This window comes from Pristiophorus japonicus, chromosome 3 (assembly GCF_044704955.1).
Source record: "Pristiophorus japonicus isolate sPriJap1 chromosome 3, sPriJap1.hap1, whole genome shotgun sequence".
Lineage (NCBI taxonomy): Eukaryota > Metazoa > Chordata > Chondrichthyes > Pristiophoridae > Pristiophorus > Pristiophorus japonicus.
Genome location: NC_091979.1, coordinates 25190363 through 25208569, shown reverse-complemented (window position 1 = coordinate 25208569; position 18207 = coordinate 25190363). Strand labels below are relative to the sequence as shown.

General features: G+C 45.8%; 2 protein-coding genes and 1 non-coding gene across 3 annotated transcripts in view; 2 read left to right on the top strand and 1 right to left on the bottom strand.

Moving 5' to 3' along the window:
* The window catches only part of tsn (translin), a 30700-nt gene extending 29046 nt beyond the window's left edge, over positions 1 to 1654 (bottom strand). The window contains exon 1 of the mRNA XM_070874352.1: positions 1297 to 1654. Within this exon, the coding sequence (XP_070730453.1) occupies positions 1297 to 1362 (66 nt within the window). The 5' untranslated portion in view covers positions 1363 to 1654. The remainder of the gene's footprint in view (positions 1 to 1296) is intronic.
* A 225-nt stretch (positions 1655 to 1879) lies between these two features.
* On the top strand, positions 1880 to 14521 carry rpl39 (ribosomal protein L39). The gene is made up of 3 exons (XM_070875269.1): positions 1880 to 1986; positions 4367 to 4470; positions 14293 to 14521. Exons 1-3 carry the CDS (start codon positions 1984 to 1986, stop codon positions 14339 to 14341), a joined length of 156 nt encoding a protein of 51 aa, XP_070731370.1. The 5' UTR covers positions 1880 to 1983; the 3' UTR covers positions 14342 to 14521.
* On the top strand, positions 13955 to 14086 carry LOC139260656 (small nucleolar RNA SNORA69). Its single transcript, XR_011592835.1, has one exon. It is a non-coding gene; the product is annotated as a small nucleolar RNA SNORA69 (small nucleolar RNA).
* Positions 14522 to 18207: the final 3686 nt, after the last annotated feature.

Genomic DNA, 18207 nt, shown 5'->3' with positions numbered 1-18207 from the left:
GGAGTTCAGAAGGATGAGGGGTGATCTTATAGAAACATTTAAAATAATGAAAGGGATAGACAAGATAGAGGCAGAGAGGTTGTTTCCACTGGTCGGGGAGACTGGAACTAGGGGGTACAGCCTCAAAATACGAGGGAGCCAATTTAAAACCGAGTTGAGAAGGAATTTTTTCTCCCAGAGGGTTGTGAATCTGTGGAATTCTCTGCCCAAGGAAGCAGTTGAGGCTAGCTCATTGAAGGTATTCAAGTCACAGATAGATAGATTTTTAACCAATAAGGGAATTAAGGGTTACGGGGAGCGGGCGGGTAAGTGGAGCTGAGTCCACGGCCAGATCAGCCATGATTTTGTTGAATGGCGGAGCAGGCTCGAGGGGCTAGATGGCCGACTCCTGTTCCTAATTCTTATGTTCTTATGGCCGCTGCACACCAGCCACCACACGGACATGACAAAGCAAGGTCTCGGTCCAGTAGCAAGGGGAATGCAAGACGATTGGAGACCAGGCTCCCAGTGCAATACTGAGGGAGTGCAGCACCGTCGGAGGTGCCATCTTTCGGATGAGATGAGACGAGACGAGCCCCCCCTCTCTCTGCTCAGCTGGGACGTAAAAGATCCTGCGGCCATTATTTCCAGGTGTTCCATCCTCCCCTCCCCCCCCCCCCCCCCGGAGGGCCACAATACTTCTCCCCGAGGGGCTTTAGGGGACCAGCGGGAGCTTGTTGCGGGCAAATTGGGTTTGCTGGCACTCACCCCCCACCCCGGGCAGTTGATTGGGCCCTGGCAGCGTCCAATGAGGGCTGGCTCTCCTCTCTCCATCATCTAGAATGAGAGACGATCTTATCCAAACAGATAATGAGGGGGGGCTCGACAAAGTGGGTGCAGAGAGGATATTTCCACTCATAGGGGAAACTAAAACTAGGGGACATAGTCTCAGAATAAGGGGCCGCCCTTTTAAAACTGAGATGAGGAGAAATTTCTTCTCTCAGAGGGGTATAAAGCTATGGAATTCTCTGCCCCAGAGAGCTGTGTCACTGAATATATTTAAGGTGGAGATAGACAGATTTTTGAGCGATAAGGGGAATAAGGGGTTATGGGGAGCGGGCAGGGAAGTGGAGCTGAGTCCATGATCAGATCAGCCATGATCTTATTGAATGGTGGAGCAGGCTCGAAGTATGTTTTATATAGGGGAATATAGGTTAATGAGTATTAAGCATAGTATATGTAATGAGGATGGGGTATTGGCCTGCTCCTGCTCCTATTTCTTATGTTCCCTCCCTCCCTGTTGCCATGGAAACCCACCTCTCTGACATCTTGGTCTGCGACCAGGGAGCTCTGGATCAGGCTGAACAAATCCGTCACCGACATAACACCACGGAGAGGGAGAGAAAGAAACAGCCACAGAGACAAACAGCGGACAATGGGCGGCTTCTCCTCAGGGCCAAGAGCTGGTTGGGGGGGGGGGGGGGTCTTCCTCAACCGCTTGTCGCGCTCCAACCATCTACACCACTGCCCGATTTCAATTTTAAAAATCTACACCTAGCTTTAATGTTTTTTCAATTCGCTCCTAGTGAAACACAAGGTGTTAAATATGCTTTTTAACGCGACCTTTATTTTGTTTCTCTCTCTGACTATTTAGCCACCTGTCCATTTCTGAGGGCCCCCCCTCCTCCAACCCGTCAGCCAGGTCCTTCCCCGCCGCTTGTCGCGTACCAACCCGCCACAGCCAAGCCTGATTTCCTTCACTAAAAATATCTCCGCGCATCTTCCATTTTTTCCAACGCGCCCGAGTGAAACACAACGAGCCGGGAGAGGGACAGAGCGGCAAGGATTTTTTTTTTTCCGGGCGATGAACTCTGACTTTAAGCTGGCACCGCTTTAGAGGGGCCACCCAGGGTTTGGAGGACCCCGGCTGGATGTGACCTCTGACCCCCACCCGCGGCAAGGCTCCGCCCTCTTTCCCGATCCGCCGTTGTGGGAGCCGCAGCCATGGTGAGTGCGAGCGAAGGATAATCCATCGCCATCTGCCTCGATCGCGGGGGCCGGCAGCCGAATAGACATGGCCCATCGGCGGAGGAAGGCTGCCCGCCGCGTTGTGGACGGATATTGGAAGTCGGCGTTTTAAAGATTAAAATCGCAGCGCCAATTTTGGTTGTGCTGTGGGAGGCGGCAGGAGGGCTTGTGGCTGGGCCTCGCTGGGTGGATAGGGGTCAATTTATATATTGTTTCCTTGGCTGTTAATAGGGGGTCAGATATATATATATTTTACTGGCTTTCATAGGGGTCAGTGTATATATATATATATATTTTACTGGCTGTTAATAGGGGGTCAGTGTGTATATATATATATATATTTATATTTTACTGGCTGTTAATAGGGGGTCAGTATGTATATATATTTTACTGACTGTTAATAGGGGGTCAGTATATATATATATTTATATTTTACTGGCTGTTAATAGGGGGTCAGTATATATATATATATATTACTGGCTGTTAATAGGGGGTCAGTGTATATATATATATATTTTACTGGCTGTTAATAGGGGGTCAGTATGTATATATATTTTACTGACTGTTAATAGGGGGTTATATATATATATATATATTTTACTGGCTGTTAATAGGGGGTCAGTATGTATATATATTTTACTGACTGTTAATAGGGGGTCAGTATATATATATTTAGATTTTACTGGCTGTTAATAGGGGGTCAGTATATATATATATATATATATTTTACTGGCTGTTGATAGGGGGTCAGTATATATATATATTTTACTGGCTGTTAATAGGGGGTCAGTATATATTTTGCTGGCTGTTAATAGGGGGTCATTTTATTGGCTGTTAATAGGGGGTCAGTATATATATATATTTTACTGGCTGTTAATAGGGGGTCAGTATTATATTGGCTGTTAATAGGGGGTCAGTGTATGTATATCCTTAGACTGTGACCCCTGGTTCTGGACTTCCCCAACATCTGGAACATTCTTCCTGCATCTAACCTGTCCAATCCCATCGGAATTTTATATGTTTCTATGAGATCCCCCCTCATCCTTCTAAACGCCAGTGTATAAAGGCCCAGTGGATCCAATCTCTCCTCGTATGTCAGTCCAGCCATCCCGGTAATCAGTCTGGTGAACCTTCGCTGCATTCCCTCAATAGCAAGAATGTCCTTCCTCAGATTAGGAGACCAAAACTGAACACACTATTCCACGTGAGGCCTCAACAAGGCCCGGTACAGCTACAGCAAGACCTCCCTGCTCCTATACTCAAATCCCCTAGCTATGAATGATGCATTTGTCCGTGACCGTATTGATAGCAGTTGCTGATTGGAGCGTGAGTAGGTACAGCAGGAGCGGCGAGAGATTGCAGCGCAATGTGATTGGGGCCCAGGGGCAGCTCGGGCCAGCCCACACTGCGATACGTGTGCGCACTAGGTCCGTGCAGCAGAGCTGGTCTCCAGTTAGTCATGGCCACTGGACCAAGACCTAACTCTGTCAAACCCGTGTGGTGCCTGGTGTGCAACGGCCACCACACGTTAAAAAAATTCAAGCACAAGCATCTTCCACCCTTCAACATGTGGTTCAGGACCAGGAATATCGGGTCCTCCGTTGAAACACTCATTCCTTTTTGGCGTGGAAGCGAGTCATCCTCGTTTCGAGGGACCGCCTATGGTGATATATATATATATATATATATATATATTGACAAGGTGCCACATAAAAGGTTACTGCAGAAGAACAAAGTTCATGGGGTTGGGGGTAATATATTAGCATGGATAGAAGATTGACTAATGAACAGAAAACAGCGTCGGGATAAATGGTTCATTCTCGGGTTGGCAATCAGTAACTAGTGGGGTGCCGCAGGGATCAGTGCTGGGACCCCAACTATTTACAATCTATATTAACGACTTGGAAGAAGGGACCGAGTGCAACGTAGCCAAGTTTGCTGACGATACAAAGATGGGAGGAAAAGCAATCTGTGAGGAGGACACAAAAAATCTGCAAAAGGACATACAGGCTAAGTGAGTGGGCAAAAATTTGGCAGATGGAGTATAATGTTGGAGTGTGTGAGGTCATGCTTGACAAGGAGGAGGTTTGTAAATCTGTGGAATTCGCTTTGCTGCCTCAGAGAGCTGTGGTAGCTGGGACATTGAGCAAATTTAAGACAGAGATAGACAGTTTCTTAACCGATAAGGGGTTATGGAAAGCAGGCAGGGAAGTGGACCTGAGTCCATGATCGGATCGTCCGTGATCTTATTGAATGCCGGAGCAAACTCGAGGGGCCAAATGGCCTACTCCTGTTCCTATTTCTTATGCTCTTGTATTGTTTTCTTGGCTGTTAATCGCTTATTTTGTTTTTGTCGCAGCCGTCACACAAGACCTTCAGGATCAAGCGCTTCCTCGCCAAGAAGATGAAGCAGAACCGGCCAATCCCTCAATGGATCCGCATGAAGACTGGCAACAAGATCAGGTGAGCACAGCCCCAGGCTGCAGCTTCACACTGTGTCTCATCACTGCAGGCTCCTGCTGGAAGCGCACTGTGATTCCCACTGGGGAAAGCAATAATATATTGTGAGGAGGACAACATAATATCTGCAACGGGATATAGACAGGCTGAGTGAGTGGGCAAACATTTGGCATATGGGGTATAATGTGGGAAAATGTGAGGTTATCCACTTTGGCAGAAAAAAATAGAAAAGCAAATTATAATCTAACTGAAGAAAAATTGCAAATTGTTGCAGTACAGAGGGAAACACAAAAAGTGAGTGTGCAGGTACAGCAAGTTATCAGGAAGGCAAATGAAATGTTGGCCTTGACTGCAAGGGGGATAGAGTGCAAAACTGGGGAAGTCCTGCTACAACTGTACAGGGTATTGGTGAGGCCACACCTGGAGTACTGCGTACAGTTTTGCTCTCCGTATTTAAAAAAGGATATACTTGCGTTGGAGGCTGTTCAGAGAAGGTTCACTCGGTTGTTTCTGGAGATGAGGGGGTTGACTTATGAAGATAGGTTGAGTAGGTTGGGCCTATACACATTGGAGTTCAGAAGAATGAGACGCGACCTTATCATAGAAACATAGAAAATAGGTGCAGGAGTAGGCCATTCGGCCCTTCTAGCCTGCACCGCCATTCAATGAGTTCATGGCTGAACATGCAACTTAATAACCCATTCCTGCTTTCTCACCATACCCCTTGATTCCCCTAGTAGTAAGGACTTCATCTAACTCCTTTTTGAATATATTTAGTGAATTGGCCTCAACAACTTTCTGTGGTAGAGAATTCCACAGGTTCACCACTCTCTGGGTGAAGAAATTCCTCCTCATCTCGGTCCTAAATGGCTTCCCCCTTATCCTTAGACTGTGTCCCCTGGTTCTGGACTTCCCCAACATTGGGAACATTCTTCCTGCATCTAACCTGTCTAACCCCGTCAGAATTTTAAACGTTTCTATGAGGTCCCCTCTCATTCTTCTGAACTCCAGTGAATACAAGCCCAGTTGATCCAGTCTTTCTTGATAGGTCAGTCCCGCCATCCCGGGAATCAGTCTGGTGAACCTTCGCTGCACTCCCTCAATAGCAAGAATGTCCTTCCTCAGGTTAGGAGACCAAAACTGTACACAATACTCCAGGTGTGGCCTCACCAAGGCCCTGTACAATTGTAGCAACACCTCCCTGCCCTTGTACTCAAATCCCCTCGCTATGAAGGCCAACATGCCATTTGCTTTCTTAACCGCCTGCTGTACCTGCATGCCAACCTTCAATGACTGATGTACCATGACACCCAGGTCTCTTTGCACCTGCCCTTTTCCTAATCTGTCACCATTCAGATAATAGTCTGTCTCTCTGTTTTTACCACCAAAGTGGATAACCTCATATTTATCCACATTATACTTCATCTGCCATGCATTTGCCCACTCACCTAACCTATCCAAGTCGCTCTGCAGCCTCATAGAATCCTCCTTGCAGCTCACACTGCCACCCAACTTAGTGTCATCCGCAAATTTGGAGATACTACATTTAATCCTCTCATCTAAATCATTAATGTACAGTGTAAACAGCTGGGGCCCCAGCACAGAACCTTGCGGTACCCCACTAGTCACTGCCTGCCAATCTGAAAAGTCCATTCTGAAAAAAACATATAAGATAATGAGGGGGCTCGACAAGGTGCAGAGGATATTTCCACTCATAGGGGAAACTAAACTAGGAGACATAGTCTTAGAATAAGGGGCCGTTTGTAGGAGGAATTTCTTCGGAGGGTTGTAAATCTGTGGAATTCTCTGCCGCAGAGAGCTGTGGATATATTTAAGGTGGATATAGACAGATTTTTGAGCGATAAGGGAGTCAAGGGTTATGGGGAGCGAGCGGGGAAGTGGAGTTGAGCCCATGATCTTATCAAATGGCGGAGCAGGCTCGAGGGGCCAAATGGCTGCCTACTGCTCCTATTTCTTATGATCTTATATTTAGGCTGACACTCTCAGGTAGTCGTAATAGATCCCACTGGCTCTACTTCGAAGAAGAGCAAGAGAGTTATCCATCCCCGGTGTCCTGGGGGCAATATTTATACCTCAGTCAACATCACTAAAAAAACACATTATCTGGTCGTTATCACGTCGCCATTTGCGGGAGCTTGCTGTGCGCAAATTTCTTGCCGTGTTTCCTACATTAAAGAATGAAAGGCGTGCACTTATATGGCGCCTTTCATAACCTCAATACATCCCAAAGCGCTTTACAGCCAATGAAGTACTTTTTGAAGTGTAGTCACTGTTGTAATGTACGAAATGCGGCAGCTCATTTGCGCACAGCAAGGTGATAATGACCAGATTATGATTTTTTTTTTTAAGTGATGTTGATTGGAGGATAAATATTGGCCCCAGGACACCGGGGATAACTCCCCTGCTCCTCTTCGAAATGGTGCCATGGGATCTCTTGCGTCCACCTGAGAGAGCAAATGGGGCCTCGGTTTAACGTCTCATCCGAAGGACAGTGCAGCACTGCCTCAGCGTTGTACTGGAGTGTCAGCCTAGATCTTTCTGCTTAAGTCCCTGGAGTGGGACTTGAACCCACAAACTTCTGACTCTACGTGAGAGTTCTACCTACTGATTCTAACTGGGAAAAGTGTAGATATTATATATGCACTTGAGCACAAATCTAGGCTGACGCTTCAATGCAGTACCGAGGAAGTGCTGCACTGTCGGAGAAGTTAAGCATCTGCCCTCTCAAGTGAACCTAAAAGATCCTATGGCACTATTTGAAGAAGAGCAGGGGAGCTCTCCCCAATGTCCTGGGCCAACGTTTATCCCTGAACCAACATAACATAAAAACAGATTATCTGGTTATTATCCTATTGCCGTTTGGGAGCTCTGAATCTAAACTCTCAGAAGTGAATGCTGAATTCATGTGAGAGCGGGCACGGAGCTCCTCTCCCATCCAGGAAGCTTTAACCGATAGACAGTTTGAGTTATACACCGTGTGGTGCCAACCGTGAATGGGTTGAGAGGATTTTCTTAAAGGGGTGGAGGGAAGAGAGACGGTCCCAGAGTGATTGGGCCTAACTCTAGGATTGTACTTCTCACATCCCACTGGAAACTGCTTCATAGCTGTCCAGGAATGATTGTATAATAGTAACATGCACTAGTACAGCACCTTTAACATAAGAAATAGGAGCAGGAGTAGGTCATGTGGCCCCTTGAGCCTGCTCCACCATTTACTAAGATCATGGCTGATCTGATCATGGACTCGGGTCCACTTCCCTGCCTGCTCCCCATAACCCCTTATCCCTCTATCTTTTAAGAAACTGTCTATTTCTGTCTTAAATTTATTCAATGTCCCAGCTTCCACAGCTCTGAGGCAGTGAATTCCACAGATTTATGTAAATAATTATGTATGCAAATAATTAAATCAGCTAATAATCATAAATTGAAAATCGAGAGAACTGCCAAAGAAAATATAAAATAAAAATGTCATGACCATGCAGAGCATGGATATACCAATAAGGAATGCTAACTCCAGGCAGAAGAAACTTCTGAGTGAAATTCCTCCCAATGTTTAGCAAATTTATCAAAATAAATGTTATGAAGTGTTAAATTAAAACATTTGAAACCTAAAACACAAAATGATTTGTACAACATTGACTTACAAACATGACATTATTAACTCGCGTTGATGTCACCCAATTGAAAGGCTTTGAGTGGTGTATGAAAGTCAATGGTCTTTAAAGTACTTACTTAAGCTTGACAAAAATCCCAATTTGAACTGATTCTGACAAAATTTGTATATAACACTATGTTTACAAAGGCCACTGAAGAGCTGCATTAAAACCGATTTAACTACCAGTTGACAAGTTTATTTCACTTTTATTGTGTGCCTCACCAATAAAATCATGGCCAAATTTCAAGTTTGCTGTCTAGTATACAGCTATACACTGTTACATCCCAAGGTGCTTAATGGAACAGACTGTAGAAATTGTAAAAGAATGGGAGAGGTGACTGAAGGACAATTGAAGAAAGTCTTTGAGGCCACTTGTCGGGAACAAGTGGCAAGGGAAGGGTGTAGGGAGGGCGACCCAGGGCGTGAAAAGGAACATAAGAACATAAGAATTGAAAAGGAACATAAGAATTAGGAACAGGAGTAGGCCATCTAGCCCCTCGAGCCTGCTCCGCCATTCAATAAGATCATGGCTGATATGGTCGTGGACTCAGCTCCACTTACCCGCCCTCTCCCCATAACCCTTAATTCCCTTATTGCTTAAAAATCTATCTATCTTTGACTTGAAAAAATTCAGTGAGCCAGCCTCAACTGCTTCCTTGGGCAGAGAATTCCACAGATTCACAACCCTCTGGGAGAAGAAATTCCTTCTCAACTCGGTTTTAAATTGGCTCCTCCGTATTTTGAGGCTGTGCCCCCTAGTTCTAGTCTCCCCCACCAATGGAAACAACCTCTCTGCCTCTATCTTGTCTATCCCTTTCATGATTTTAAATGTTTCTATAAGATCACCCCTCATCCTTCTGAACTCCAACAAGTAAAGACCCAGTCTACTCAATCTATCATCATAAGGTAACCCCCTCATTTCTCGAATCAGCCTAGTGAATCGTCTCTGTACCCCTTCCAAAGCCAGTATATCCTTCCTTAAGTAAGGTGACCAAAACTTCACGCAGTGCTCCAGGTGCGGCCTTACCAATACCTTATACAGTTGCAGCAACACCTCCCTGCTTTTGTACTCCATCCCTTTCGCAATGAAGGCCAACATTCCATTTGCCTTCCTGATTACCTGCTGCACTTGCAAACTAACCTTTTGGGATTTCCCACTAATCTTAGTGTCATCTGCAAATTTTGTTGCACTACACTCTGTCCCCTCCTCTAGGTCATCTATGTATATTGTAAACAGTTGTGGTCCCAGCACTGATCCCTGTGGCACACCACTAACCACTGATTTCCAACCGGAAAATAACCCATTTATCCCGACTCTCTGCTTTCTGTTCGCCAGCCAATTCTCTATCCATGCTAATACATTTCCTCTGACTCTCTGCTTTCTGTTCGCCAGCCAATTCTCTATCCATGCTAATACATTTCCTCTGACTCCGCGTATCTTTATCTTCTGCAGTAACCTTTTGTGTGGCACCTTATCGAATGCCTTTTGGAAATCTAAATACACCACATCCATCGGTACACCTCTATCCATCATGCTCGTTATATCCTCAAAGAATTCCAGTAAGTTAGTTAAACATGATTTCCCTTTCATGAATCCATGCTGCGTCTGCTTGATTGCACTATTCCTATCCAGATGTCCCGCTATTTCTTCCTTAATGATAGTTTCAAGCATTTTCCCCACTACAGATGTTAAACTAACCGGCCTATAGTTACCTGCCTTTTGCCTGCCCCCCTTCTTTAAACAGAGGCGTTACATTAGCTGCTCTTCAATCCGCTGGTACCTCCCCAGAGTCCAGAGAATTTTGGTAGATTATAACAAAGGCATCTGCTATAACTTCCGCCATCTTTTTTAATACCCTGGGATGCATTTCATCAGGACCAGGGGACTTGTCTACCTTCAATCCCATTAGTCTGTCCAGCACTACCTCCCTAGTGATAGTGATCATCTCAAGGTCCTCCCTTCCCACATTCCTATGACCAGCAATTTTTGGCATGGTTTTTGTGTCTTCCACAGTGAAGACGGAAGCAAAATAATTGTTTAAGGTCTCAGCCATTTCCACATTTCCCATTATTAAATTTCCCCCTTTCATCTTCTAAGGGACCAACATTTACTTTAGTCACTCTTTTCCGTTTTATATATCTGTAAAAGCTTTTACTATCTGTTTTTATGTTTTGCGCAAGTTTACCTTCGTAATCTATCTTCCCTTTATTGCTTTTTTAGTCATTCTTTGATTTACTTGCATTCATATCGTGTTCTTCATGACCTCACAGCGTCCCCAAGTGCACCTACAATAAAGCATTTTTTGAAGTATAGTCACTGTTGTATTGTCAGAAGCGTGGCAGCCAATTTGCGCACAGCAAGGTCCCACAAACAGTAATGTCATGATGACTAGGTAATCTGTGATGTTTGAGGGATAAATATTGGCTGGGATACCGGAGATAACTCCCCTGCTCTTCTTCGAAATAGTGCCATGGGATCGTTTACGTCCACCTGAGAGCAGGTGGAGCCTCGGTTTAACGTCTCATCCGAAAACTGCACCTCGACAGTGCAGCACTCCCTCAGCACTGCACTGGGGGTGTCAAGTCTGAGTAGAGCCTGGATGGCTGGTTTGAATTTAAGAACATAAGAAATAGGAGCAGAAGTAGGCCATTTGGCCTCTCGAGCCTGCTCCGCCATTCAATAAGATCATGGCTGATCTGATCTTGGCTTCAACTCCACTTCCCTGCCTGTTCCCCATAACCCTTGACTCCCTTATCATTCAAATATCTGTCAATCTCCACCTTAAATATATTCAATGACCCAGCCTCCACAGCTCTCTGGGGTAGAGAATTCCAAAGATTCACAGCCCTCAGAGAAGAAATTCCACTTCATCTCCATCTTAAATGGGCGGCCCCTTATTCTGAAACTATGCCCCCTAGTTCTAGATTCCCCTGCGAGGAGAAACATCCTCTCAGCATCTACCCTGTCAAGCCCCCTCAGAATCTTATGTTTCAATAAGATCGCCTCTCATTCTTCTAAACTCCAATGAGTATAGGCCCAACCTTTCCTCATAAAGACAACCCCTTCTTCTCAGGAATCAACCTCTGACATGCCGCCTATGCAGGTATATACCTCCTTCAGTAAGGAGACCAAAACTGTATGCAGTACTCTAGGTGTGGTCTCACCAATACCTTGTACAGTTGTAGCAGGACTTCCCTACTTTTATACTCCATCCCCCTTGCAGTAAAGGCCAGCATCCCATTTGCCTTCCTGATTACTTGCTGTACCTGCATGTTTTTGTGTTTCATGTACAAGGACCCCCCAGGTCCCTCTGTACCGCAGCATTCTGTAGTCTCTCCATTTAAATAATATTCTGCTTTTCTATTCTTGCTACCAAAGTGGATAAACTCACATTTTCCCACATTGTAACCCCATCTGCCAAATCTTTGCCCACTCACTTATTAACCTTTGTTGTTTTTAGTTTGTATGAATAAAATGTCATTCAACAAGGAACTACAATGAGGTGTGATACTAAATAACTACAATAGTTGAAATTCAGCCTAAACGCCTCCATTTAAAACTACAACTATTTCAGTCAGCCCTTGTTAAAGCGCAAACACCTGTCAAATCTCCCCCTCATCTACCAAATTATGGCTTAATAAATGCCATCATTTTACATCTGAGATCGGTCGCCTTTTGCTCGACAAGGGTATAAAAGGATATGGAGTCACGGTCGGTGGATGGAGTTAGGCTCCAGTTTGGCTACCGTCTCACTGGTCGAACAGGCTCAAGGGGCTGAGTGGCCTACAACAACACAGTGTATTTATATAGCGCCTTCAACATAGTGAAACGTCCCAAGGTGTATTGAGAGATTTAAAAAAATTGTCACCGAGCTGCAGACGTAGAAATTAGCGCAGGTGACCAAAAGCTTGGTCAAAGAGTTGGGTTTTAAGGAGTGTCTTGAAGGAAGAAAGAGAAGTACTGCTGTTTCTATGTCCCCTCCACTAATCACAAGCTTTTGAGAGCATTGCTCCTCCTGTAGTTTATCGCGCTCACAGCTTGTGATCAGTGTGGGTCTTCTCTGCACAGAGCTTGTATATGGTTTGGAACTCCCTGGACATGCAACAGAAGGTTGGCCATCAGCCCATGGGTGAGATCGAGAACCAAGCTGTGAAGTTAACTTGTGCCAAAAGGGGGTGGGGAGGAGGTGAGGCAGCATCCACAGATCACCTCTTGCCAAAGCTTCTTTCTTGTCCTGCCTGGGTTAAGCAGTTCACGCTGAGTAAGCCCGCAGTGTGTTGGGAGTTGGACCTGTGTAACTTACTGGAAGGCAATTTCCCTTTCTGTAACTGATGAGGGAAGGGAACTCAGTCTAGAGGAGGGGAGTGGAGCTACTGGAATGGGTTAACTGGAGGCTGACTATGAGAACACTCCCCTCAGACAGTAGTGCCCCCCATCATTGGGTTACAGTGAGGGGCTGTGCCCATCATTGGGTTACAGTGAGAGACTGATGCCCCCCCCACCATTGGGTTACAGTGAGAGACTGATGCCCCCCCACCATTGTGTTAGTGAGACTGGTGCCCCCCACCATTGGGTTATAGTGAGACTGGTGCCCCCCACCATTGGGTTATAGTGAGAGACTGGTGCCCCCCACCATTGGGTTATAGTGAGGGGCTGGCAGCTTAAAGCTCTGCACCTCCTGAGTGGAGGAACCGTGGCCAAAATGGGGTACAATGTGTATCCAGTCTGTAGTCCGGAGGATGGTGACTGCATTCATTGTCCTCGCCGTGTCGCTTGTGAGGAGTTCTTTTGCTAAAAGTCTGGAGGGTCCGGCTCAAATATCAGCAATCAAATGGCAACTAATGACTCTTCCTTGTGGGTGGGGAGGGGAAAGAGAGAGAGAGAGAGAAAGGAGTGGGGAGAGGAGGAAAGAGAGAGTCTAAGCGGGAGGAAGGAGAAAAGAGAGTCTGGGGCGGGGGGGTGGAGAACTGGAGTAACTGAGCATGATGGTGTGTGTGATAAATAGGGGCGATCCACTGTTCATTCAAGGCTCAAATCCAATAGAAAGTGAATTGATGGGAATAGACCACTCCCCCCTCTGCCACTAATTGCAGCAATTTGAGGGTGCTCTGTAACCAGTACTTTGCCCCTTGTACTGTCTACCTTAAAATGTTGCTTGAACCTGGAGTGAGCATCCTGGGCTGCACAACAGGATAACATAAGCTGGGAGCCGTTTGAGGAGTTACGGCTGCTTTTATCAAACTACTGCTGGAACTCTGAAATAAAAACTGAAACCGCTGAAAACATTCCGCAGGTCCGGCAACATCTGAGAGAGAAGCGGAGCTAAGGTTTCAGGTCGATGACCCTTCATCATCAGAACTGCTTTTATATTGTGCTGGGCGGCCAGTTCCTACTGCATAGGTCTTGCACAGCCCGCTCGTTGTGAAGAGTGCCTTTTTTAATTACAGGAACTGGATTTTGGCAGCTGGTCTTTGCAAATGGGATAGAATTACCTTTTGACTTGCTGCTGACTGCTTAGAGACCTGCGCATGGGGACTTGATGGTGCTAGCTTAGGTAGAATAAAACTAGCTAGAGTTTTGTGCAAGGAGTGAATTGTAACTGATGTCTGCGTTACAGGTTTGATATCTGGGCCTTGCTTTTACAAATACAAAAGCCCAGCTGGACTAAACTGTCAGTCTTATGAAGAAATATGAATGGCAGCTTGTGATGAATTTTTGGTTTAGGCGTGGCGACATCTTACCCTTGTGAACAGGCATCTGCCACCGTGTTGGTCATGTGAATGAAAAGTGTTTAACACTCGATTCCTGTAAAAGCAGGTCTGCAATTGCAGTGCTTCTTTCTGTGATGTGCTGTCATTTACCCTGCTGAGATCAAAGGCTGTCAGTGCATTCTATTCAATCTCGCCTCCCAGTGGTGAGATTTGGTTATAACAGCTACATGTTCCTTTCCAGAATTGCATCGAGTCTTAAATGTTAACTGTTCATTTCTTGCTGTGCGTTTTTTTTTAAACTGCAAGTGCCTTGAGCTAACGTGCAAGTTAGTGTCCAAAATTTGCTCGAGAATTACTTTCTGCTTGTATAGGTAGTTGAATTTGGAAAGAGCTAAAAGACAATCAGCCTTTATCGCTTCTGTTTCTTGCACGTACAGGTACAACTCCAAGAGGAGACACTGGAGAAGGACCAAGCTGGGCTTGTAAAGCCAGTTCACCATCATTGGCAATCTCTCCCGCTCTGCGCCCCCTGTCCAGGGAGCAAATGAAAGTGCAGATCTCGAGCAACATGTACCGTTTTTGATCTGGTTTCCCGTTTTCGATCTGGTTTCCCGTTTTCTATTTTGGGAAGTAAGGTGCTTATCAGAAAATAAATATTGAGATGTTTATCTGCTCAGTGTGCAGTTTTACCTGAAGTTGTTAAAAGTGCTGTGGCTCTCCAATGCTGCCTGCGTTGAGTAGACTGGACACTGCTTGGAAATTCACCAGCTTTTAATATCATTTTGAAATGGCCCGGATTTTGCTGGAGAGCAGCATCTCACTCTTCCTTCACACTTCCTCACATTTTGCCCTGGAGGTACGAACTGATAAAGTCCCAGATGCTCTCGCCCTGCCATTAAGTTAAGGCGACAGACTGCTAGTCCAGTCTGAGATTTAAGGAATGACTGGGAAGGAAATAAGATTGACTTAAATTTATATAGCGCCTTTCACAAACACTGGATGTCTCAGTGCTTTACAGCCAATGAACATAAGCAATAGGAGTAGGAGTAGGCCAAACGGCCCCTCGAGCCTGCTCCACCATTCAATAAGATCATGGCTGATCTGGTCATGGACTCAGCTCCACTTCCCCACCGGCTCCCCTTATCGTTTAAGAAACTGAATAAATTTAAGACAGAAATAGACAATGTCCCAGCTTCCACAGCTCTGAGGCAGCAAATTTCACAGATTTACAACCCTCTGAGAAATTTCTCATCTGTTTTAAATGGGAGGCCCCTTATTCTAAGATTATGCCCTCTAGTTCTAGTCTCCATCAGTGGAAACATCCTCTCTGCATCCACCTTGTCAAGCCCCCTCAATATACATTTCGATAATACTCCATCTGCCAAACTTTTGCCCACTCACTGAGCCTGTCGATGTCCTTTTGCAGATTTTTTGGTGTCCCCATTAAATTCTCTACCCCAGTGTTGTGGAGGCTGGGACATTGAATATATTTAAGGTAGAGACACACAGATTTTTGAATAAGGGGGTGAAGGGTTATGGGGAGCAGGCAGGAAAGGAGTTGAGGCTATGATCTTACTGAATGGCAGATGGAGCAGGCTCGAAGGGCCAAATGGCCTACTCCTGCTTATGTTAACCTCTGGGCCAATAGTCTAAGCAACAACTACCAAATTCACATGGGTGAGGTTTATAGCACATGTCACAAGTGGATTAAGGCATGAATTTGGGCAGTTGTTGAAAATCTGAAATGGAAACATGGCCTTAAGTGGAACTTGGAGAACTATAGATGAAGTCCTTACTACTAGGGGGATCAAGGGATATGGCGAGAAAGCGGGAAGGGGGTACTGAAGTTGCATGTTCAGCCATGAACTCCTTGAATGGCGGTGCAGGCTAGAAGGGCCGAATGGCCTACTCCTGCACCTATTTTCTATGTTTCTAACTACTGCATTGTCTAAACATGAGGGCTGCCTGTAACAGCTGTGAATTTGTTTGCACCAAAACTTGCTTGGAACATGGGGTGAGCAGACATCTAAAACTTGCAGCACGGGGTTAACAGAGATCTATGATCTAGTAAGGGATAGCAGGCAATTAGGAATTTACATTTATATAACACCTCTCAACCTTAGGACATCCCAAAATAGAGCTACTATTTGCACTAGTTTTGTGCATCCTGCGCATGCACCAATTGGACATACCCAATAAACCTGTTAACAATCTGACCCACACACAATGCTCCATCTATGGGGGCAGGGGGATAAGTTCAGGAAGTTGGGCTAGGATGGGGGTGGGTCTGTCTGGAGTCAGAATGGCTCAAATTACACTTTGCAAAGTCAATACGAACTTGGGCTGGACAGTTCAAGTAACTTTGAAGGCCCTGACCTGCTAATGGTCCTGCTAAAGGTTAAGCACGTGTGGGAGAGCAACGGCTGTGATGGGGCCGACTCGATTGGATGTCATCCAGGTCGCTGATTGGAGCGTGGGCAGGTACAGCAGGAGTGGCGAGGTCGGGGCACAGGAGCGACGAGTGATCGTGGAGAGATGAGTTTGGGGCCCAGAAGAGGCGAGGGCCCTGGGGCAGCACGGGCCAGCCCACACTGCGATATGTGCGCGCACTAAGTCCGCGCAGAGCTGCTGGTCTCCAGTCGTCTTGGTTAATCCTTGCCACTGGACTAAGATCTAACTCGGCCAAGCCCGTGTGGTGGCTGGTGTGCAACGGCCACCCCACGTTAAAAAAATCCACGCAGACATCCTCCACCCTTCAGCATGTCGTTCGGGATCTGGAATATTGGGTCCTTCATTGAAACTCCTGTGAACTCTTCCCTTTTTGGTGTGGAAGCAAGTCATCCTCGATACGAAGGACTGCCGATGATGATGGATGAAATCCAAGTCACGCCATTTGTCACGATTCACTCATACCCAATTAACCGGTTAACAATCTGTGACTCATACACAATGTCCAGTCTATTGGGGGTGGTCTACCCTGTCTGGGGTCTGAAGTCAGAATGGCACACATTGCACATTACACTTTGCAAAGTCACTGCAAACTTGGGCTGGGCAGTTTCAATTACATTCCAGAGAAACTTCTGGGTGTGGCTTATACTCCAAGGGGACCAATCAGCAAACAGGTCATGTGATTGTGGAGAGCCTATCTAAGTATTTTTCTAGTGCAAATAGCTTCATCAGTCCCAAAATGCTTTACTGCTATTTAAGTACTTAAGTGTAATCACTGCTGTAGGAAACGCAGCAGCCAATTTGTTCACAGCAATGCCCCACAAACCCATCATAGGCAGTCCCTCGGAATTCAGGAAGATGGAGTAGAGGGTAGCCAATGTAACCCCACTTTTTAAAAAAGGAGGGAGAGAGAAAACAGGGAATTATAGACCGGTCAGCCTGACCTCAGTAGTGGGTAAAATGATGGAATCAATTATTAAGGATGTCATAGCAGTGCATCTGGAAAATGGTGACATGATAGGTCCAAGTCAGCATGGATTTGTGAAAGGGAAATCATGCTTGACAAATCTTCTGGAATTTTTTGAGGATGTTTCCAGTAAAGTGGACAAAGGAGAACCAGTTGATGTGGTATATTTGGACTTTCAGAAGGCTTTCGACAAGGTCCCACACAAGAGATTAATGTGCAAAGTTAAAGCACATGGGATTGGGGGTAGTGTGCTGACGTGGATTGAGAACTGGTTGTCAGACAGGAAGCAAAGAGTAGGAGTAAACGGGTACTTTTCAGAATGGCAGGCAGTGACCAGTGGAGTGCCGCAAGGTTCTGTGCTGGGGCCCCAGCTGTTTACATTGTACATTAATGATTTAGACGAGGGGATTAAATGCAGTATCTCCAAATTTGCGGATGATACTAAGTTGGGTGGCAGTGTGAGCTGCGAGGAGGATGCTATTAGGCTGCAGAGTGACTTGGATAGGTTAGGTGAGTGGGCAAATGCATGGCAGATGAAGTATAATGTGGATAAATGTGAGGTTATCCACTTTGGTGGTAAAAACAGAGAGACAGACTATTATCTGAATGGTGACAGATTAGGAAAAGGGAAGGTGCAACGAGACCTGGGTGTCATGGTACATCAGTCATTGAAGGTTGGCATGCAGGTACAGCAGGCGGTTAAGAAAGCAAATGGCATGTTGGCCTTCATAGCGAGGGGATTTGAATACAGGGGCAGGGAGGTGTTGCTACAGTTGTACAGGGCCTTGGTGAGGCCACACCTGGAGTATTGTGTACAGTTTTGGTCTCCTAACTTGAGGAAGGACATTCTTGCTATTGAGGGAGTGCAGCGAAGGTTCACCAGACTGATTCCCGGGATGGCGGGACTAACCTATCAAGAAAGATTGGATCAATTGGG